Below are 20,771 nucleotides of genomic sequence, written 5' to 3'. Positions count from 1 at the left end.
CACTGAAGGAGAGAAACCCCACTATTATTATTAATTACTAATTAAACAAGAGCAGCATGCCCTTCGTTATTCCCCTTTTTTAATTTATGATTTTTTTTTTCTGATGAGAAGGAAAATACTCAGTTTGGTTCTAAAAACAGGTGGTTCAGCAATCTGACTCAGCAAGTCGATGCTTTTATAAGAATCAGCAAAATAATGAGCATTTTTGAAGAAAAACCCATTCCCAAACCCCACCCTATGAGGAAGTTCATCTGCAAAGCTCAGATGAAAAGACCCTGAAGTTTGGTTGTGACTCTCATTTGAGCTGAATAAATCCCACAAACACATGGAAAATCCTTGCCCTTCATTTCTGCGTGGAAAGCCGGAGCTGCTGGAGCCTGGCATTTAACAGGTGCATCTGTTTACTTTCCAGCTACACATCTTCCTTAAAAAACCTTCAGCTCCTAAATACAATTAGATGCTGAATTGAGATTGCAAAAATATCAACCTCCCTAGAGACAGGCATCTGAAAAGTCTCTCCATCCCCACCCCTCCCAAAAAAAAAAAAAAAAAAACAACAGTTTAGGAAGGTTTTCCAGCTTCTGTTGCATGGAGCTACGTTTATGAAACTATGCTTGCGAGCATCCTGGACCCTTTAATGAGATGATGCCATGGAGTAATCTCTCTCCCAGGGACCCTGCTGTGAGCATCAGCACCATGAACTGACTCTTCAGCATAAACATGCACCTTAAAATTACAAAAATACATCCAAACAAAGCCTGTCCGAAGCAGCCCCAGCCTGCCCGGCGGGATCAGCCGCTAGCATTGCTGCCTCTAATCTGCCCACCGAGCAGCGTCACAGAGACTGTCTTTTATCAAAACAAAGGCTGGATACTGGCTGGGAAGTGTGAAGCCGACTAAAAATGGCTGAAAAGCTGTCCAAGGCACCCGGGAAGGTGGCCAGCCCCACCCAGCGCAGACACCGACCCGCTCAAAACACGCTGAAAATCAACCCAAAAGGGAGATGCCATTGTTCCCTTTCGCCTCCGCGGCAGCGAGACAACATCCCCGCAATATTTCACCCCCCGAAACGAGTGCTCGGGAGCATAATGAAAGGATTAATGTGCTTTTATATATATATATATAAAAAAAAACAATCCTAGAGCAAAGTAGGAAGCGGGGGGCCATGCCCGGCGCTGTCGCCCTCCTTGCCGGAGCTGCGTTTTCTTTGTGTGACACAAGGCTCTGGGTGTGTCCGTGGGCAGGAGGCACCCAGGAGCCCAACGCCACCACCTCCCAGCCCCAGCGGGCTCCAATGCACCGCCACCCGGCTTCCCTAAAGCCCCAAAGGTGGGAAATCATAAAGCCCGAAAGGTAGGAAATCGTGCCAGAGACATCCCGACGGAGAGAGCCGGGGATGGGGAATGACGCCGCTCACGGCAAGGGCGGATGCTCTGGGGATGAGCCGCAAGGTGGGAAGAAGGGAGGACCTGTATCCTGGATGCTTTCAGGGTGAGACACCTGCGGATGGGAGAAATGCATTCCGAGAACAGAAATCAGAAATAGGGGCTTTTAATCTTTCATTTCTTTCTTAAATTACCCCCCAAAGAAAAGCTCCGCGGGCGGAGGGGAGGGAGAGGAAACAGCATGCAAAGGCCCACACAGGTGAACAATGCAAAAATGGATGGATCCTGCCTTTGCCTCCTCTGCCATGCAGCCCTAGCATGCAACACCAGAACAGATAGAATACCCTGACATTTCCAGTTGCTCCAAAGACAGTCCATCTTGGTGGAGTCGGCACTGGCTTGCATCTCGGGGGGCTGAGGGCTTGCCGGTCCTGTTGTTCGGAGGCACTGCGTTAGCAGTCAGGCATTCCCGAGCATGGGTGCGCTCCCGGGTACCGCGGCCGCCTCCCCGCTCGGCTCCGGACTGATGCTGTAAGCAGCACAGGCGGAGGGGGAGGGCATATTGTACGCGCTGCGGTCTCCACTGCAGCAAATCAGCAGTGTGATGTGGCTGCCCTAGGGAGCAGGCTCCTTTTGAAAAGGGGATGCGGGTCCCTTTTCAAATCAAAAGCTTGAGCTCGGGCGGCTTAGCCCGGCTAAGCCGTGGAAATGGTTAAAGGCAACCTGATGGCAAAGAAATAAAAGCAAATTGGGTGTGGGTAAATAGAGGGGGGGTGAGCAGTGTTGCCTATGTGTCAGTACGGTTGTGACTGTTCCAGAAATTTCTTGACAGTGATGGAATCTGGTATTTTCTTAATTTGCTTTTTTTTTTGCTTTTTTTTTTTTTTTCACACCACAACCCCTCCAGGTTTTTATGCCTCCCTCTCCTCTGCTCATCTGGGTGGGGTCGGGGAGCAGGCAGGAAAATAAACAAGGTCAGGCTCAAAGCCCTGCAGAGCAGCCCCTATTTTGCTGTATTTTTTTGGAAAACCCTGCGGGCATGGGGTGACCCGTGTGGCCCCCCCATGCCAAGCCCTGCCACACCAGGATGCTGAGGACTCCCAGGTGCACCAGGTTTGGGTGTGCTGCCTCCTCTCATTGCCCAAAACGCTGCACAAATCAGGATTTGAGGTGTAAGAGTGCAGGAATACAGGACGATTTGTGAAAGACCCACTAATAGCTGAATTTTAACATTCAGTTTAACAGTGGTAGGCCCCACCACTCCTTCCCTAGCAGGACACAGCCTCTGCCTCAGTTTCCCCACCAATGAACTTATGAATAGCCTTGCAGAGACATCATAACCATCCAAAAGTCATACTTGGTAAACACTGGGAAAGAAAATATTTACCACTCAACCTGTTTGCATTTTCAGATTTTGGGGTGCCTGGGAATATTAAGAAACTCCCCAAAAAGTCACCCCATTTGGTTGAAGAGTGACCAGTATATCAGACTATGTCCAGTCATTTTGGGCAGAATGACCCCAGCTGGGCACCTCTCAGCTCTGAGGCTGGACTTAAACCTTTAGATCATGACAGTTCATAAAATAATTTCACTTTAGCAGCATTTTACTGAATTTTGTTTTTTCATGTGGAGACACCAACACACACACAGTGGGTCACATACTCATCAGCACAGGGAATGGAGTTTGAACCCCTCTGCTCTTTTGACTCCAAAAATAAAAGGTCTTTAATACCTGAGTTAACAGATACCTCCTCCAACTGGCAGTAGTAGGTCACTTATCCTTCCTTCAGGTAACTCATCTTATAGAAGAAAGCCAAAATTTAAGGCAATTCACCATAGCATTACCTTACTCTTTACCTAGGAAACTCTGCTGGGATTAGAGAGGCCAAAAGCTATTTTCCATGTTTATAAACCATCCCTGAGATCCCCAAAAACATTTGCTTAGGCTTGAACCCAGCATCTTCATTCCCCTAACAGGGAAATCCTTAACTAATTGGGGCAGAACTGGCTTTAGCTGCCATTGCATGTGGTAAGATTAAACCATCTATAATGTTACAAATCTGGATTTTGTGTTCTTCCTGGCTTTGTTTAAAAAAAAAAAAAAGGAAGAAAGAGGTTGGCAAGGGATGATTTCTAAGCATGGACTGATTGGTTTAGACCCTTTGCAAGAGCAGAAAATTTCCCTATTGATACATTTTGCCCTGTAAACCCTTTGCAGCTCTACAGTGGGGTTCCCACCACCAAGCCATAATATGAAGTATTTACAAGCAGTGTGTATAAAACAGAGACATAATTCACATAAAACTTCTGCATCCTTGTCCCTGGAATAGCCATGGACACCCCAAACATGGTGCATAGGTCAAATTCATGGCTACTGGGTGTTTGCCACCAGCAACACAGCAGAGAGAAGGCAAAAGATCTCTGTTTGGTCTCTCTGTAACCCAAATTTCTCGGTCAAGTATGAAGGACAAATTCCCTTTGGACAGAAGTGTGGTCCACATACATTTAACATCCCAATAATGATTTCTCCTTGCCTTCATTGTTTGTAGAAATTTTTCTCACCTCAGACTTCATGTCTCCATTCCCTCTTCCAGGCTAGCAAAACAAACCGCACCATCAGGCTTCCTGTTTAAATTCTTACTCCCCTTTGGAAAAGTGTCTCTTCAGACCTGGCCCATGTGATTGGACTCTCCCACACTACTTCCAGAACTATTTTAATCCACAGGCACCAGAACCCATCACTTTACCAGCAGTAACAAGAACACTGCATTTGTGTTAGAAACAGAACTCAACTGGAATAGTGAGATGAAGACACTTAGAAAATGCACATGGGCTAAGAAGAGCTTCCAATGTGCACTCACTTGTCCCAGGACCTGAGGCAGGTGGGGGACAGAAGGAACTCTGTGCGTGACTACAGAAATTGCACAAAATCCCAATCAGCACTGGGTGGATCCAGCACTAAAATGGCCATTGTCATAAAATAATGCATTTCCACAATGAAATTTTGAATTATGCATTCAGTAAGTAGTGAAACAGAATTAGGACTGAGCACTTGGCCATCAGTCCTGAGGTTAAGAACTGCTCCTTTGCCACAGAACCAAACCTGGAAGGCACAAATAAACATTGCCTGGATCTGAAAAGGGTGAGACATGCATAGAGATCTTAGCATCAGCTGCAGGAAAGTTCAGAGTTGGAGGAGATCTTTCCTGTGATCATGAGAAGGAGCAGGATGAAAAGTAGTAAGTGGAATTTGCTTCCCTTCAGAGCACTATCCATTGGGAGCCTCCTTCTGCTAGGGATGTTACTGAAATTGTTGCAGATCTTAAGATGTGTTGGTGAGGTCACATGAAGCTCAGTGTTGATGGCACAGCCACAAGCCAAGAGGGCTTGTCAGCACTGGCCTGTTCCATAGCTCTGCTGGAGATGATGATCTGTGCATGCAGGATGTGTGGGGTAAAATAAAGGTACCCATGGGATCATTGCAGGAAACCACTGGCCAAGTGAACACGTGTGTAGGGTATTGTCTGCCTCACTTCTTTCCATCCTTCCAACTCCAAAAGCAATCACAGGATCATCAAATTATTGAATGGCTTAGGCTGGCAGGGACCTTAAAGCTCATCCAGTTCCAAACCCTTTGCCCATGGGCAGGGATGCCATCCACTAGACAAGGTTTTTCAAAGCCCCATCTAATCTGGCTTTTAACAATTCCAGGCATGGGGCAGCCACATCTGGATGGCCAAATGAGGTGCAGACTGTAGCTCTGCAGAGGACAGGGACACCCTGCTATGGTGTGTGGCCACCAGGGTTGTGCTCCTTCCAGGGACACAGGAAATCCTGCAGCAGGATTGGCACTCCAGCCATACCTTGTTTCCCTCTAAAGGTCCTTCCACAGTGACCCAGCCCACCTGTGCACCACTGATGAGCTTTGATGAGGTCAGAGTTAGCAACATTTAAGGCTTTTTAGGTAAATATCGTTGAGTGGACCCTATCAGTCCATAAGAGCTCAGAAGCACCCACTCTTCTACCACAGGAACTAAAATTCAGGGGCCATCCCTTAACAACCCTGTTGGAGGGCAGGGGTGGAAGTCAGCTGGTTTCAGTTGGTTTCAAAGGTGATTTAATGACTAAAAATCCAGAGACAGAGCTGAAACCACTGTTTGGAGTGCAGTGACTTTGAAGGCACTTTGGACTGACTGCGTTTTCCTGCATCACTCCACGTCAAGGCTCCGTGGGACACATTGAGGGCAGCGCCAGATCTGCAACGTGGTGCTGAAAGATCCTGACACTTAGCACTTTAGGAGAACAATAGCATTAAGGGAGATCATTTGGGTTATTTTTCTAAGCTAATTTGTTCTTAGCATCAGCAACAAAAATAGAGAGGATGCTATTTTAAATGTTGCATTAATATGTCTCGAAGCTTTAAAGAGCAACGGGGAATTTTTGCCTGAGCACTCCAAGCAAGGGCAGCCAGCAATTACATTTTCGTGAAGAAGCTGTCAATAGCAGAAGGATGGGCCAAATCCTGGCTCTGCTCTCATCCTTTTCACTGTCTTGTGCTCATTCTTGCACATTTTCTGGTCTGCAGAGCTGCTCAGAGGCAGCTGAAATGGCAAGGCCATGAGCTGGGAGATGCTGATGGCTGTTTCAGGTCCATCACTTCTCACAGTACAGGAAGCACATAGTTCTGTCCTTGCTGTCTTTTGCCCCAGGTCTTTGCTACTTTCTCTTAGAAGATGTAATGCAGTGATGAATTACCTTTTTTCTCAGGTCTTCAGACCACAAAACGAATCAATAAGCTGGTAAAAAAAGACAATATGGTCTTAAACTGGCAGAATTGAAGTCTGAAGCTGAACAATCACAACAAAAGAAGCCCAATGTCCGGGCATGTACATAATGTTCCAGCCTCCATGCAATTTCTTTTTAAGTCTTGAAATGTCTGGATTTATAGGGTTTTTTTTAATCATCAGTCAAAATATTTGGATTGTTCACAAGGACAAGAAGTGTGATTTTGAGACGTGCTAAGCTTCTGCTCTGCTGACTCTGTTTCACTTTCTGCTCAGCAAAACTGTTCTTTGTACCCATCTTTGCTCAAAGGCTGAGATTATTGATGTATATATATATATATATATATATATATATATATGGATATATCTAATCATAGAAGAGTAAATTGGAAGGGACCTTAAAGATCATCCAGTTCCCAACCCCTGCCATGGGCAGAGACATCTTCCACTATCCCAGGTTGTTCAGAGCCCCATCCAACCTCACCTTGGACACTTCAGGGATGGGGCAACCACAGCTTTCCTTGGCAGCCTGTGTCAGGGCCTCATCACCCTCACAGGGAAGAATTTATTCTTAATATCTGATCTAAACCTGCCTTCTGTCAGATATAGCCATTTCCCTTTCTCCTATCGCTCCATGCCCTTGTCCAAAATCCCTCTCCAGCTCTCTTGTCAGCCCCCTTTAGGCACTGGAAGGTGCTCTGAGATCTCCCCTTCTCCAAGTTCAAGAGTCCTGACTGTACAAGAGGATTATATCATAACTACATATAACAATAAAATAACCATCTATAACTGTATAATAAATGTATAGAACTGTATCATAAGACCTTATTATCATAAGATTTTCAACAGCAAGCCAGTGACATGAGCCACATGAGTTGGTGAAAGACCCAGGTGAGACAAGCTTTGTGCTTGCTTATTCCCTGGGAATGAGGTGGCCTTTCTTTGAATCCTAGTAAACGAGCCCTTTGGGGGAACTCCTTAGATTCAACCTTGTTGTTAAGAAACAATTTTGAGTTTTGAGCCTCTGATGTGCCTCAGTGAACACAGCACAGACCTTCTTCAGCAGCCATCCCAGAGATGGTCAGGACTCCTGTGGTGCCATTTGAGGTCCCTGATTCCTGCAGGCAGCAGCACAACTAACACATAACAATCAGTTTTGATTTACTCCTGGCTCTTCAGAGGTGGATAATTTCTCTTGGTTCTTTAATGTTATTTTTGAACTGCGAGGTTCATAGAAATAAAGGCTCTATTCCTGCCATTGACCTAGAAAAGTCTTTTGATTCTTTCCAGTGGGACTACTTTTTTCAGTTGCTGGGAACCTTAAAATCATGAGTTTCTCTCCTCTGGGGGAGGTAGTTGCTACATCTTCATTCCTCCTTTAAGATTTGATCAGTAAAGCTGAAAAGACCCTAAAACTCTCTCTGACCTCCTGCACTCCCCCTTTACAAAGGAAGTGCTTCCAGCTTATTCCCATTTTCAAGCCTTCTGTTTTTAAGCCTGTTCTGTGAATTTTTTCTCTCCTACAGCATTGCTGGTGCTGCAGCTGGCATTATTAATTCCATTTCATTAACTGATCTTCTTAATGTACTGGAAGACAAAAGAGAAGAGAGTCCTGAGACCACAGCCTGGCTGAGCCTCAGGAGATCTCTTCTCAGTCCCCACATCTGCACACAGGCTCCCTACTACGTGACCTTGGGAATCATCTCCCTGAGGTCTCTGGCTCTGCTTGGTCTATTTAAATTTGGGGCATGGTCTGCTTTTTTGAGCTTTGTCTCTGCAGTACCCAGCACAACATCTGCAGCTCCAGCAGAGGAGCCTTGCTCATGTTTGCAGCACAGCTTGCAAGGCTGGTGTTAGTGTTACTGGCTGCCATTCTTGGACCAGGGGAGATGAAGCGAGGTGGTGAAGATGAATTTGGATTGTACTGCTCCTGGAAATGGTGAAATCCTGCCTGGTGTTGTGGAAGGGGCACAGAGGACTCTTTTCTTTGGCCAAGCATGCCCTGATGATGATGATGATGATGATGATGATGATGATGATGATGCATTTTCAGCAAATTCTTGAAGCAAGGTCTGGTGTTCAGTGCCTGAGCTGGGGAAGTGAGGCCCACAGCAGTGCCACAAGGCACCAAGGAGAGGTCCTGCTCTGCCCTTGGCTCCTCTGCACATCCCAGTCCTGAGCTCAAGCAGCTCTGGTGAACCCCAGGAAGGATGTTCCCACAAAAATGCCAAAGCTTTGCTCCCAGCTTGCAGGGCCACCCTTTGCTCTGGCTCTGCTGGGATCAGACCCAAGTTTTGAAGCTCCAGATGCTGATTCAGAGGCTGAGATGCTCTGCCCAAGTGCAGCTACAAATTTTGCAAATGTGACTGCAAATTAAACCAACAGCCTGCAGGCAGAGGCTCAGGAGACTGAGGCCACTTTTGCAGCAGTGCCACAAGCCTTTAATTGAGTTTGGGATGCTCATAAGCAGCCAGGGTGCTTGAGAATGAGCTGTGCTTTGCAGCATTTCTGCTGGCCCCTTTGCTCCAGTGCCTGGCACTCCTGCTGCCAGCCCAATGCAGGCCAGGGGAGAAGGTGCAGAATAATTTAATGTAGATCAAGCCCCTTTCCCCAGCTTCAGATGTGCCCAAAAAATTATATTCCTTGGGGAAAGGTGCTCCCCAGAAGGGCCTGAGCTTCTCACCATGCTGGAGAGCTGCTTCAAGCATCTCAGCCCAGGCATTTTTACATCCCCCACCCTGCCCTGCAGGGAGGGCAGGCTGCGTTCGCGGTGGAGGTGTGGGGATACTGCAGCCCTGCTCCGGCTCGGCCGGCACACAATCGCCATGGCAACCCCAGCTTTCCTTGGAAAACAGAGGCAAAGCACCGACACACTGCTGGATTCAACAGCCTGCTCCACGGGTGGGAGACGCCTGGGCACCAAGATGCTCTCTGCTAAGGGACAGCTCCACTCATATCCAGCCTGGGAAGCTGGATGTTAATATGGGAAAATCCTGGCTGAGCTTGCAGAGAAATGGGGGGCAGAGTGGACAGGGGGAGATGAAGAAGCAGCTGATGCTGTCCTGAGCAAACACAGCCTACAGTGCTTGCTAAAGTGCTGGAGGAGGTAGTGGGGCTGCTTATTGCAGCAATGCCAGCAGTGCTGAGTGGCACAAAGTGGGGGAAAATGTCGGAATTCAGAACATCCCTCTGGCTGTCCTGGATTGCCAGGACCCCTGCCAGGGGGCTCAGAGACCCTGGCACAGAGCCCAGGACGCCTGTGACTTTGATTATGACCCATGGAAAAAATTACCAACCTTGTATGAAGATCTGCAAGCCACGAAAGTCTAAGTAGAATAATAATCAGTTTGTCACGGGGTGAAAAATAAAATTTTTGTGGTTTTTAGAATGGGGGTTCAGGGGGCAAGATGGAGGAATCTGGGCGTGTCCAGCCTTTCTCCTTCTTGGCCTCCATCTTCTGCTGTGATGCTGGCACTTTTGGATTAGTTTAGAGTAGAAGCTCATTGTCTAACACAGGTGATGGGTATTGGGAAGTTGTGGTAAATAAAGTACACGCAGTTTTTAGTATAAAAAGATAACACCAGAATGCCTCTGTCTGACCTGCTGAACGGACCTCAGCAGGCCAGAGAAAGAATGTTATAGATAAGAAACAACAAACAACCTTGAGAATGAGACCAGAAGAGTTCTGACTCCTTCTTCAACTGCCAGGCTGGGAAAAGAGACTTTCTAACACATCTCGGGGTCATCCTGACCAGCTAAAGCCCCGAGAGGAAAAGAACCCAAAAGGAGCAATGAAGGACATAAAATAGTGATGTGTAAGGCAGAAGTGCCAGTGCAAGGCTGTGAGAAGGGGAAAACAAGGAGAGAACAGGGCAGGGTTCTGCTGAGAGTCTGTGTGGGCACTGCTGGAGAAACACTTTGGAGGGCAAAGCAGCACTCTGAGTTTTAAATGTTATTATAGGCCTCTAGGGCAATTAGAAGAATTAGATCAGGAAATGATGTGCCAGGAGTGTTGGCTGAAAAGTGGTCAGAGTTGTCTTTGTTGGGGAAACAAACAAGGAAAATGCTTTTGTGTGGCATTTTAGGACATTGGTTGGAAATGAAGCAACACAGAGAAGCAGAAATGGTTTGAGTAGTGGGGGGCTGGCCCTGCCCCAGACATCCCCTCACATGGGGCAGAGGGAAGAGGACAGATCACATGTACATATCTTATGGAAGATACCATAAGCAAGGTCAAGCAAGCTGCCAGCATCCAATCAGCAGAATATGCCATGAAAAATCCACACCCTGGAGCCAGCTCATTAGGAACTTAAGATCAGTCATCCCTAAAACTAGTTATCTTATGCAAACACAAGCAAAAGGAGGAAAAAGAGAAGAAAAAAGAGGAGAACCCAGTTGAACCCACCGAATTTGTGGAAATGGGTTTCTCTCTGAAGAACAGATCCTATCTTTGAGCACTTGGCTATCATATAACCTCACTCCCTCTGCACACAATGAGAAAATCCTGATTTGGTTGCTGACATCAAGTATCTGGGAAAAGACAATTTAATTTCCCACTCTCAAGGCTAAAGGATTAAAGATAGATCAGCAAAACTATTTCACATTTAGGAGACCAAACGAAAAAGCCTGAGGAATTCAGATTTCCCTGACAATATTGTTAAATACCACAAACCACATTTTCCTGATTGCTTCTGAAGAAGGACTGACAGCTCTCCATCCTGGGATGAGGGTGAGCAAAATAGAAGATATAGGGTGGCTTTGAATAGATACATGAAAAACAGAATTCTTTTTCCATTAATTCTTTTTCCATTATATTTATCAATTAATAAGTAGCTTGAAAGTCCACTGGACAAAACTAAACAAGGGAAGGTGTTTTCCTAATTGGAAGCCCATTTAACCACAGCATGTGGATATGGTAGAAGCATCAGAAATTTTAGGGTAGCTGCAGATTTGCAGAGTTCCAGAAATAGCTGTATCCCAGAGCACTGCACACGAGCAGTGTGAAGTGGAAGGAAGCACATTACATATTCTGCATTAATAGTGAATTCCCTTGCAACAGGTTTGGCTTTTGCAGAAGTGGGGGATTTCCAAAGAGAACAGTAAAATAGGTCTGGGCAAGATTCACCAAAGGTCTGCTGGGATTTCAGAACTGCTTTCCAAAAGTGTTTCCCTCCTTGCAAACATTTAAGTACATGGGGCTTTGGTGAAACTCCCTGACTGAGACAGGTGCCACCAAATACCTCATTGTATTATATCAGTTAGTTCATTCTTAATAAATCCACCCAGGGATCCAAAGCACAATATCCCTTGTGGCCCTTGTGAGGTTCTTGAATTTCAAATGCCAGGTACTTAAAATTAATGTCTTGCAGATGAATCAGAGATAAACCATAATGGCATGACATTAATTTCAAATTATGATAAATTCAAGAAAACCACAATCTTATTTTGGTTTGCAAACCAAAAAAAAAAAAAAAAAAAAAACCAACTCCCAAGCTCAATTGGCATATTTTGTTTTGGATGAACCTCCTCTTTCACAGGCGCAGGAGATGTGATCATCTCCTGCTGAATTCTGGGCAGGACTCTGAGTCCAGCTGGTCCTCAGCACCTGTGGGGCTTTGGAAACCTCAACCTCTGAGAACCCCCAGCTTAATGCTGAGAGACACCAGCCCTCAAGGTTAGGATGATTAATAATGGGGGCCAGAAGAGAAGGACTTGGTTTTGGAAGCAGCAGCAGCAGCTTTTACCTTCCCCTTTTCCCCCCTCATTCTTTTCCCAGACTGCCTGACATTTAAAGTGATCAAAGTTCCCTGTGAAGCACAGCTTCTAAATTTCAGATAAATATAGCCACACTGCTCTGCATTTGTTTGTTTTTCTCAGGTTGCAAACCTGCAGTGGAGACCTACTTATTGTGGAGCAGGGGGAGCTGCTGGTTTGGCACCACGTGTTCGGCAGCCAGGAGGGAGCAGAGCCCTCTGTGCAGGATGTGGCTCTGCTCTGCTCCCAACAGAGGGTCCAGCCCTGCTCTGGCAACTCAGAACAAACCCCCCAGCCGCCCCCTTGCTGGCTGGAGGAGCCAGAGCAGCCCTGGAGTGGGCAGAAGGCACATGGAGACATGATGCAGGGAGGGGAGGATGGAGATGGCCGGGGCTGAGCATGGGGACGTGTCCAGCCCACGCTGACACACAGGGGGACAGCCCTGAGCCCTTTGAGACATTGGGAAGCTCTGTGGGCCCTGAGGTATGGATGGAATCACATGCCAGGGCAGGAAGGTCCTGCCCCTGCCCACACACACACAACCACTCAGCCTGGTACAATTTATTTTGACCTCCCCATTAGCTGGGAAGTAAACGTGGCAATTACTTTGTACATCCCAAGTGTCAGAACCCTTTGGCACATTTCCCTGAAGCTAAATAATTAATGAAGGGCTCTGATTAGTGTGAATCTAGTGCAATCATCAGACAGCATGGAGTGACATTCACTCCTTGATGCCTGAGACAGGGCTTTGTGATGAGGCTTCCACCCTCTCCTGCAGCTGAAAGGGTGTGGCCTGGGGTTTGTTCTGTAAAAAAGGTTTCTGCCCTGCTTTGTGCTTAGGCTGCCACAGACACCAGCAGCCTTCAAAATATGAATGCTTTGCAGGTGATGGAAGATAAAATACATTTCTTTTCCATGCAGGAATGATATCCTGCAAATGTGGCACTCAGCAACTCATTTCCCTCAGTGGCTCATTCGAGTCACCACATCTAAAAGGTTTTTTTCCCCTCTTACTGACAAATAGGAGTCAGCTAGAAGATACCAGGTGTGCATTTGCAGGGGTGAGGCTCAGATCCTGCAAACTCAGCCACCACAGCAGGATCTGGCTCCTATGGCAGTGGGATTCCAGCTTGGCACTGGGTGGCAGAGCAAGCTGGTGGCCCTGCAGGGTGAGCCCTCCTAATAGGAGACTGCTGCATGTGAGGAATAGGAAGAGCTGGTGGCTGTCATTTTAGGTCCATTTTCTCCTACAATTTCTTTCTGAATGAGTTCCCTACACAGAACACACCAGAGAGTTGTACTGAGCTATGACACACAGCTCTGTGTGAGCTGCTGCCCTTTTCCCAGCCCTCCCTCATTTTACCACCAAACTGCAAATAATCTGATTTTCACTCTGAGAGAGACGGGTTTTTACTAGGGAGGAGAGGGGCTGCCCAGAGAACACAAGGAGCTGTTACATGTGCAAATTGGGTATCTTTGGGGTCCTGAAGTGCACAAGAAGGTGCAATCTTCACCTCTCCAGGGAGGAGATGAAAGTAAAGCAAAGAGTTGAGATAAAAGCAGAACTCTTCTGATCCCAAATGCCACAGCCAAAGTGACACCAGCTCCAGAATGCACTGTCCCTGCTCTGTCTCATGCATTTCACTCTGAGCAGCACATTCACATACTCAGGGATTACACTTTCAAACCTGTGCATCAACAGTCAGACACCTCAAAAAGCTGCCTCTCCCTAGAGAGATTTCCTCCTCACACAGAGTTTTGTAAAAACAGGAGGTAAAGGACTTCTTGCAAGGAAAAGCAAATAGTTTGGAAATCATGTACTTTAAGCCTGTGCCTGGTTCTGCCTCATCCAACATGTGTTTCCATGGAAGCAGAGGAGGAAACGGGCAGCCTGTGGCTGCAAATCACAGCAATCTCACTGCCTGCTCACGAGCCTGAAGAGACAAATGGATCATTAAAAATAAAAAACACCTGAATTTTTTAACATCCTTTTGATGGTAGATATCTGGTATTTAGTGCTGCAACATTCTCTTCAGGGACAGGGGTTCAAGAGCATCACAGCTGAACGAAGCCAAACTTGGACTCTTTCTCAGAGGAAACAGAGTATATGCCAAATAAAATGATTTTTGCTCTTTTGTTGGTCACACTGGTGTACTGATTGTGTGAGCACAGAGAATGGCTGTGCAGCACACAAAGGCAGTTACATAAATGGAATAAAATGTGTTTTCAGCAAGGTTTGGAGGAGTGAGAGAGACCAAACCAAGGAGGGTTTAGGAAATACAGATTGTTTAGGGAAGGTTTATCTGCTGATAAGACCTGACTCTGATCTCAGAAGTGAGCCTCCTGAAGTCAACCTGTCAGTCACCTGTATTATCATCATGTCCTTCGAGCATAAATCTGTTTCTGACCTGTAACCATGAAGTTTTCCTGGCCTTAAATGAGCATCTTGAGGTATCCCTGCATCCACAGAAAACACACAGCTCTTAACAGTTCACCAGCCAGCTGCAAATAGATCTTGCTGCTGAGCCAGGCTGTTCCAGATTGCAAGGCAAGATGTATTCTATTACCACCTGTATGGCAGATAATCTTTGGTCAAGTGGCCAGTTTGCCTTATCTCTCTCTTGAGTGACCACAATCACTCCTCCCTCGGGAGGGGACATCTGCTGATAACAGCCATGGAATGTCACTGCATGGCTGATAAGAACTACAGCATCCCATTGGGAGATGTGAGCCCAGGGGGAGGGGCCAAGCATTCCTGCCTGGATATAATCTGGAGATCCTGGAATAACTGCACAGCTTCTCCACTGGATTTCCCAGAGGAACAGCAGCTGCCTCTGCCACTGGATCTTCAGAGGATGACTACACCTTTCTACAGGATCCCTGCTCCAGCAGAACCACCCCTGACCCTGCAGGAGGGCTGCAGCCACAATTCCAATGGGACTGCCAGCCAACACCCTGACCCACAGGGTGTCAGGTTGTGCTCTGACTCTGTCAGTGTTGTTCCAGTGTACTGCATTGTTTATTTTATCCTTTTATTTTTCTTCCCTATTAAAGAACTGTTATTTCCTGCTCCCATATTTTTTTTTTGCCTGAGAGCCCCTTAATTTAAAATTTATAGCCATTTGGGAAGGTGGGGAGGGTTTACATTCTCCATTTCAGGGGAGGCTCCTGCCTTCCTTAGCAGACTCCTGTCTTTCCAAACCAAGACACAGGCACATTTCAGTGGGAGTAATTACCCTTTATCCCCAGGTAAGTGCTGCCTCTTGGCCAAAATGTGGCACTGGGTGACTTTATTGTAGCTGCTCCTGAGTGACTGAGCTGGATCTACCTGGTGCCAGCTCCCAGCAAGGCACCAGGGCTGATCTGTGTGCAGCCATTACAGGATCAGATGCAACATGTCCTTCCTGCACTTACCCCCCTCAGAAAAACACACATTTCTTTTACAGCAGTCTGCCTTGTCCCAAAAGGCTGCAGAACCTCTCACCAGTAGGTCTGGGTTTCTTTTCTTTCTTGACTATCAGGCAAGAAAAATTAGGCACACTTACAAATACTGCCAATTAGAAAACAGACTTCAGTGAGTTAAAAATCTTGAGGGGTTTTTTTTGTGTTTGGGAGATTTCTTCCCCCCGGTTCTCTGTGCAATGCATTTGGAGCTGTTCTCTGTAGCTGCCTGAATGCTGAATTTCTGAATACTGTGGTCAATACTGTATTGAATTACAATACCTATGATCTAATGACAGCTCTGTGTGCATCTAGGACCTAAGTTTAGTAGATTGTTTTCAGGCAGAGAACAGCAAAAATTGAAAGAATGGGTCAAATCCATTTGAGTTTCTTAGAAACTACATCCAAACAGGGAAATATGAGAGATGAAAATAAATCTACTGGGGAAAATGAATAGATTGAGATAGTACCAGCCTATTTCCAGAGCCTGCAAAGGTCCCAGAGAACTCAATACCAGTAAATCCCAGTGAGCAGATGGGAGTACTACAGAAGGTATCCTTCTTCCTTTAGAAGCCTGTTAACACATGGCTTAAAGGGAGGGTGCACTGGATTGGTTTTCATCTCTGGCTAGTGCTTAATATTCTTCATCTCACAGTGGAAATCACCTGGTGGTACTGGCTGGTGCCATGAGCTGTGATAATCTGGGATTTTTCCTTTTTTTTTTTTTCAAAAATACAGATGTCAAATCATAATAATGGTTTATGCATTATTATGCTTTGATTGAACTGTAATAATGATTTGTGGGTTGTTGCTACCTATGCTATTGATAAGTGAGCCACTGAGTGTCCACTGGGCCCAAAGGCCTGAAGGGGAAAGGCTCCTGTATCCTTTTCCCAACTCCAAGAGTGTTCAAGTCCAAACTGAAAGGGATTTTGGGCAACCTGGTCTAGTGGAAAGGTCCCTGGCCATGGCAGGGGGCTGGAATTGGGAGATCTTTAAGGTCCCTTCCAAACCTAATTATTTTGTGATACTAGGATTCTATGAAAAGGCTCTGCAAGTTTTAAGAACATGTAAGGGAAGAAAGAACACTGCAAATAAATTCTTGGAGCAAGTAGGAAGGAACTGAAAGGTGAGCAGAAAACTGGTGTGGATGAGCCTGCACTAGGAGGGTATCAGAAAAGCATTTGCTTGCAGACAGCCAGAGATATTGATCTGCAGTCACACAGCAGCACAGGCTGGGCAGGAAGCATCATCAGAAACTGGCTGAGGGAAAGGGAGAAACATATCAATAAAATCAAGCTGTGTGTCAAAGGGAGGAGGAGGAAGGAGGAGGCCAGCAGGGCAGCCTGGGCTGGAGCCATGGGTGTTTACCTCATGGTGTATCACTGACCTTGAGGGTGATGCCGTTATCTAATGATGCCAAATTTGTAGGAGGCACAGAACAAATTAATTACAAATGGGAGATTAGGCTTACGGTCTGATAAGCAGCTCACAGAGTTCAATGGAGAGAAGTTTTAATGAGATTAAGTGACAAAGCCATCACTTAGAAGGAAGCTTTAAACAGACTACAGGCAAGGAGAAAGAAGTGGGGGCGAAGGCAGAGAACTATTAAAACCATCTGTGTTATTAAAAGAGGAGTAAACAAGGCCTGTGCCTCTCAGGGAGAAACGGGGATGATAGTAAGGCGTGTTGGCACTGCCAGTGGGAGCTGCTCCTGTGAATGTATTGTATCAAACATCTGAGTCAGACTCAGGGGAAAATTGATGGGAAACCCAGCACAAACTTGGGATTAACACCAGCAGCAAAGCACTGCCTGGCTTGGTATGAATAAGCCTGGAGAGGAGGTCCAGGAGGCCTGGATGGGTGGGATATGGGAAAGGGTTGGAGCTGGCTTGATGGAGAAGAGCTCTGCTTTGGCCCAAGAGCAAAGAGAGCAGGACACTGGATGGTAGCAATCAAAGAAAGAAACTGGCCAGCAGTTAATATGTCAGGCTCTTAAATAATAATAGTACTGCTAAAGTTGAATAATTAAAGTGGAGCACTTGGTCCTCAGGCCCTTGTGTAGTTCCTTTCCTCTAATGCCTGGCAGAAGCAGCATTTATAGTATGTGGCAGGAGGAATCTTGTGATCCCAGGGGCTGGCTCTGCTTCACCTCCCACCAAACCCACTGCATCCTTCTCTGTGAGCTATATTTAAAGCTGAGTTCAAATAAAATGGGAATGGGAGCAGCTTTGAATCAGACTGATCAGAGACCTGGGTGTGGGGATTGGCAGTGATGTCCTGTGTTTATGTTACCTGCAGGCAATGGGCCAAAACAGCTCCTGAAAAGGAGGAGAGACACATCTCTTTGTGAAACATCAGTGGGCAGACTTGTGTGGCTGTGTTATAGAACAAATGCCAGGCACATTTCCCCATCCTTCCTCTCTGTGATGGGACAGATGCTCTTGGGGTGCACTGGCATTGTCAGGCATGTCGTGACTCACTAACACCTGAGTCTGCCAATTCTCACCTTTCAGATGCATCTAAGCAGGGAAAAGGTTTGAGAAGAAAACAGAGCAGACCCCTCATTTTTCTCGCCTCTTCCTCACCTTTCCACCCACCACTCCACCCAAAGGGTAACACCATTGTGAGGGGACTGAAAAAAGGAGCAGGCAGCAGGCAAAGCAGAGCTGACCCTCAGACAACACAAAAAGGTGATAATTCCTGCATTTAATAATCCTCCTCACAGTGAAATTCATCCTGCAGGCTCTCCAAGGAAAGGACCTTACTGCTTGTTCTTATCTTGGCTAACAAAAGAACCTGATCTTGACTGGGTCTCCAGGCAGTACAACTAAATTAAGATCTAAAAACAATAATCAGCCCAGAGCTTTCTCTTTCCTGAGAAATCAGGGAGCAATTTGTGCATGTTAGGAAACACATCCAGCACTGCAGCCTTTCAAAGTCATCTGCTATTCCCTTGACTTCCCTTGCAATGCAGATTATCCAAATGGAGATCCCTGGGTGCTCTCTGATACACAATTCCAGTAAATATTTACATCCTATTTTGGGTCAAAACATGCTAAAAGGGTGCATAGGGGATGCCTCAGCATTTAACAGCTTCTTCACTTTGGTCAGCAAAAGTGAGATCCTGTGGAGGTGACAGCTGAAAGTGTGTTGCAATCTCACCTTTCTGGAAAGATTCAAACCCCTACAGTTAATTTAAAAACTGCACTAGAGGGTTATACATACAGGTATGTTATGGTTCTATGCCTGACTCAAATCCACAAATAGAGTCTGCAGCTCTGAACTCCAGCCTTGCCCCACAGGGCAAAGCTCTCATCTGAATAAATCCTGAAAATCTCATCTGCCAGCATTTCCAAATCAGTGCAACAGCAACAGGAGCTGAAGCCAAGTGCTCTGAGTATTTTCTTGCAGAATACCCAGGAGAGCACAGCTATATGTAACAGAGATATTTACACAGTGTTTGAGGCAACATTTCTACTCTTAGCAGACACAGAGGTGCCAGGAAATGATTCTACTCCCTAGGCAGGATTCAAACCACAGCACAGGCAGGTCTGTGAGGCCAGGATTATCACATTGATCTTTTTAACCCCCTCCATGTAGCACCAAGCATGAGCTAAGTGACCACTGCTCATCCAGACACTCCTCTCAGCTGCTGCTGTGGGTTGTAGCAATACAGACAGTTTGGTGAGCCATTGTTGCTCTCTTTCTGTGGGATTTGAAGTGGAGGGAGGAGGGGGAATAGCTGCAGACAGGAAAGGGCCTCTCACCTGGAGAGGAAGCACTGAGGGAAGGCAGTGATATAACCTAGCAAGGGGTGCAGGAACAGAAGGAAGCAAAACTCCTTTGAAAGGGATGAGAGATGGCATGTTCCCCAGACAGGTGTGTCTGACACAGGTTAATCTTTCACTCTGCATGGCTCCACGTGCTCCATGAGCTGCCCCAGCAGCCCCTGTGACCCCAAGCAGTGGCCTGGTGGCCATTGCCTGCTCCTTGCAATGCCTCCCCTCCAAGGGAAGGTCTCACATCCCAAACTGAGCTGATCTGGGCCCACAGACATCACTAAAGTCACTGCTGTGTGCACAGCCAAAACATCCACTCTGTCAGAACCCAGGACATTGCTCTGGCTGCCCTGGGTGACTTGAGACCCTGGCAAGGGGCTCAGAGACCTTGGCATGGAGTCAAAACCACCTGTGCCTTGGATTTTAGCCCATGGAAACAATTACCAACTTTGTGTGAAGATTTACAAGCCACAAGGGTTTGAGTAGAATGATAGTTAATTTGTCACAGGGCGAAAAAGTAGAATTTTGGGGATTTAGAATGGGGGTTCAAAAGGCAAGATGGAGGAATCTGGGCCTGTCCTGCCCTTCTTCTTGTCCTCCATCTTCTCTGTGATGATGACACTTTTGGATTGGTTTAGAGACATACTGTCTAATAGAAGTGATAGGTATTGGAAAATTGTAAATAAAGTACATGTAGTTCACAGTATAAAAAGCCAACACCCCCCCCAAGGGCAGTCACTGTGCCACAGCCCGACCTGCTGGACAGATCTCAGCAGGTCAGAGAAAGAATGTAACAGATAAGAGAAAATAAACAACCTTGAAAAGCAGAACAGATGAATCTCGGCTTCTTCAGTCGCAGGGCTGGGAGAAAAAAGAGATTTTCCAACACCTTGGGAGCCATTTCAACCACAGAAACCTGAGCCCACTCCCTCATTTACAAAAGGCTTGCACCTGACAGCCACTGGCACTTGAGGCTGGGGTCATTCCCTGTGAGCTCTGTGACACTGGGGACATTTGGCTAACACATCCTTTAGCATTTTTCCTCCAGCACCTTTATTTATTTCCTTTTGCAGTGTCAATTTGCCCAGCCAGCTCAATGAATAATTCAGCAACATTAAACACATGCCAAAGCTGTTTCAGCTCTTAGTAGGATCAGTTCTTTGGTCCTTTTCTCCATTTAAACTTCATTCCAACATAATCTCCCCTTCATTGCTTCTGGGGGAGCAAAATCTACAAGTAAAAAGCACATTGTCATCGTTATATGGAAATATAACAATATATATGGAAATTCCCTCTTTGATAGGAATGGTGTGCTACTAATCATTCTGCTGGATGCCTTGCTGCTTCTGTTAATGATGGAAAAAACAGCTTTTTTTTTACAGACCTCTATTGGATATAAAGTTCAATAACCACGCAATAAGGATGATCTCACAAACCAGAATTCAGAAAAAAAAGTGAGGTAATTTCCCAGTTTTGTTGTGTGTTCCTGCAGTGAAAGCAATTCATCACACCCAACAAATCAATTACTCACACAATAAATTAGCCAATATCATCCTTTTTCAGCAGCTTTTCCAGACAAAAGGGATGTGCACGTGTAGTGGAGTCAGTGTGTGACATCCAGCTGC

The 20,771-nt window shown here is 46.2% G+C and overlaps 1 protein-coding gene and 1 long non-coding RNA gene across 3 annotated transcripts in view; one reads left to right on the top strand and one right to left on the bottom strand.

The window, feature by feature from the left end:
* RTN1 (reticulon 1) overlaps positions 1-20,771 on the bottom strand; it is a 123,974-nt gene that overhangs the window by 17,028 nt on the left and 86,175 nt on the right. Inside the window, exon 1 of one of the 2 annotated variants that reach the window (XM_036384061.2) lies at positions 1,730-1,929. The exons of the other annotated variant lie outside the window; for it this stretch is intronic. Within the exon in view, the coding sequence (XP_036239954.1) occupies positions 1,730-1,790 (61 nt within the window). The 5' untranslated portion in view covers positions 1,791-1,929. Of the gene's footprint in view, positions 1-1,729; positions 1,930-20,771 lie in introns of those variants that run through there. 2 annotated transcript variants of the gene reach the window in all.
* Positions 1,247-15,000, top strand: LOC129046724 (uncharacterized). The gene is made up of 2 exons (XR_008508463.1): positions 1,247-1,491; positions 7,696-15,000. It is a non-coding gene; the product is annotated as an uncharacterized LOC129046724 (long non-coding RNA).

The sequence above is a fragment of the Molothrus ater genome, chromosome 6, assembly GCF_012460135.2.
Source record: "Molothrus ater isolate BHLD 08-10-18 breed brown headed cowbird chromosome 6, BPBGC_Mater_1.1, whole genome shotgun sequence".
NCBI classification, from domain to species: domain Eukaryota; kingdom Metazoa; phylum Chordata; class Aves; order Passeriformes; family Icteridae; genus Molothrus; species Molothrus ater.
Note: the sequence above shows the minus strand (reverse complement) of the source record. Positions and strands in the feature narration are given on the sequence as shown.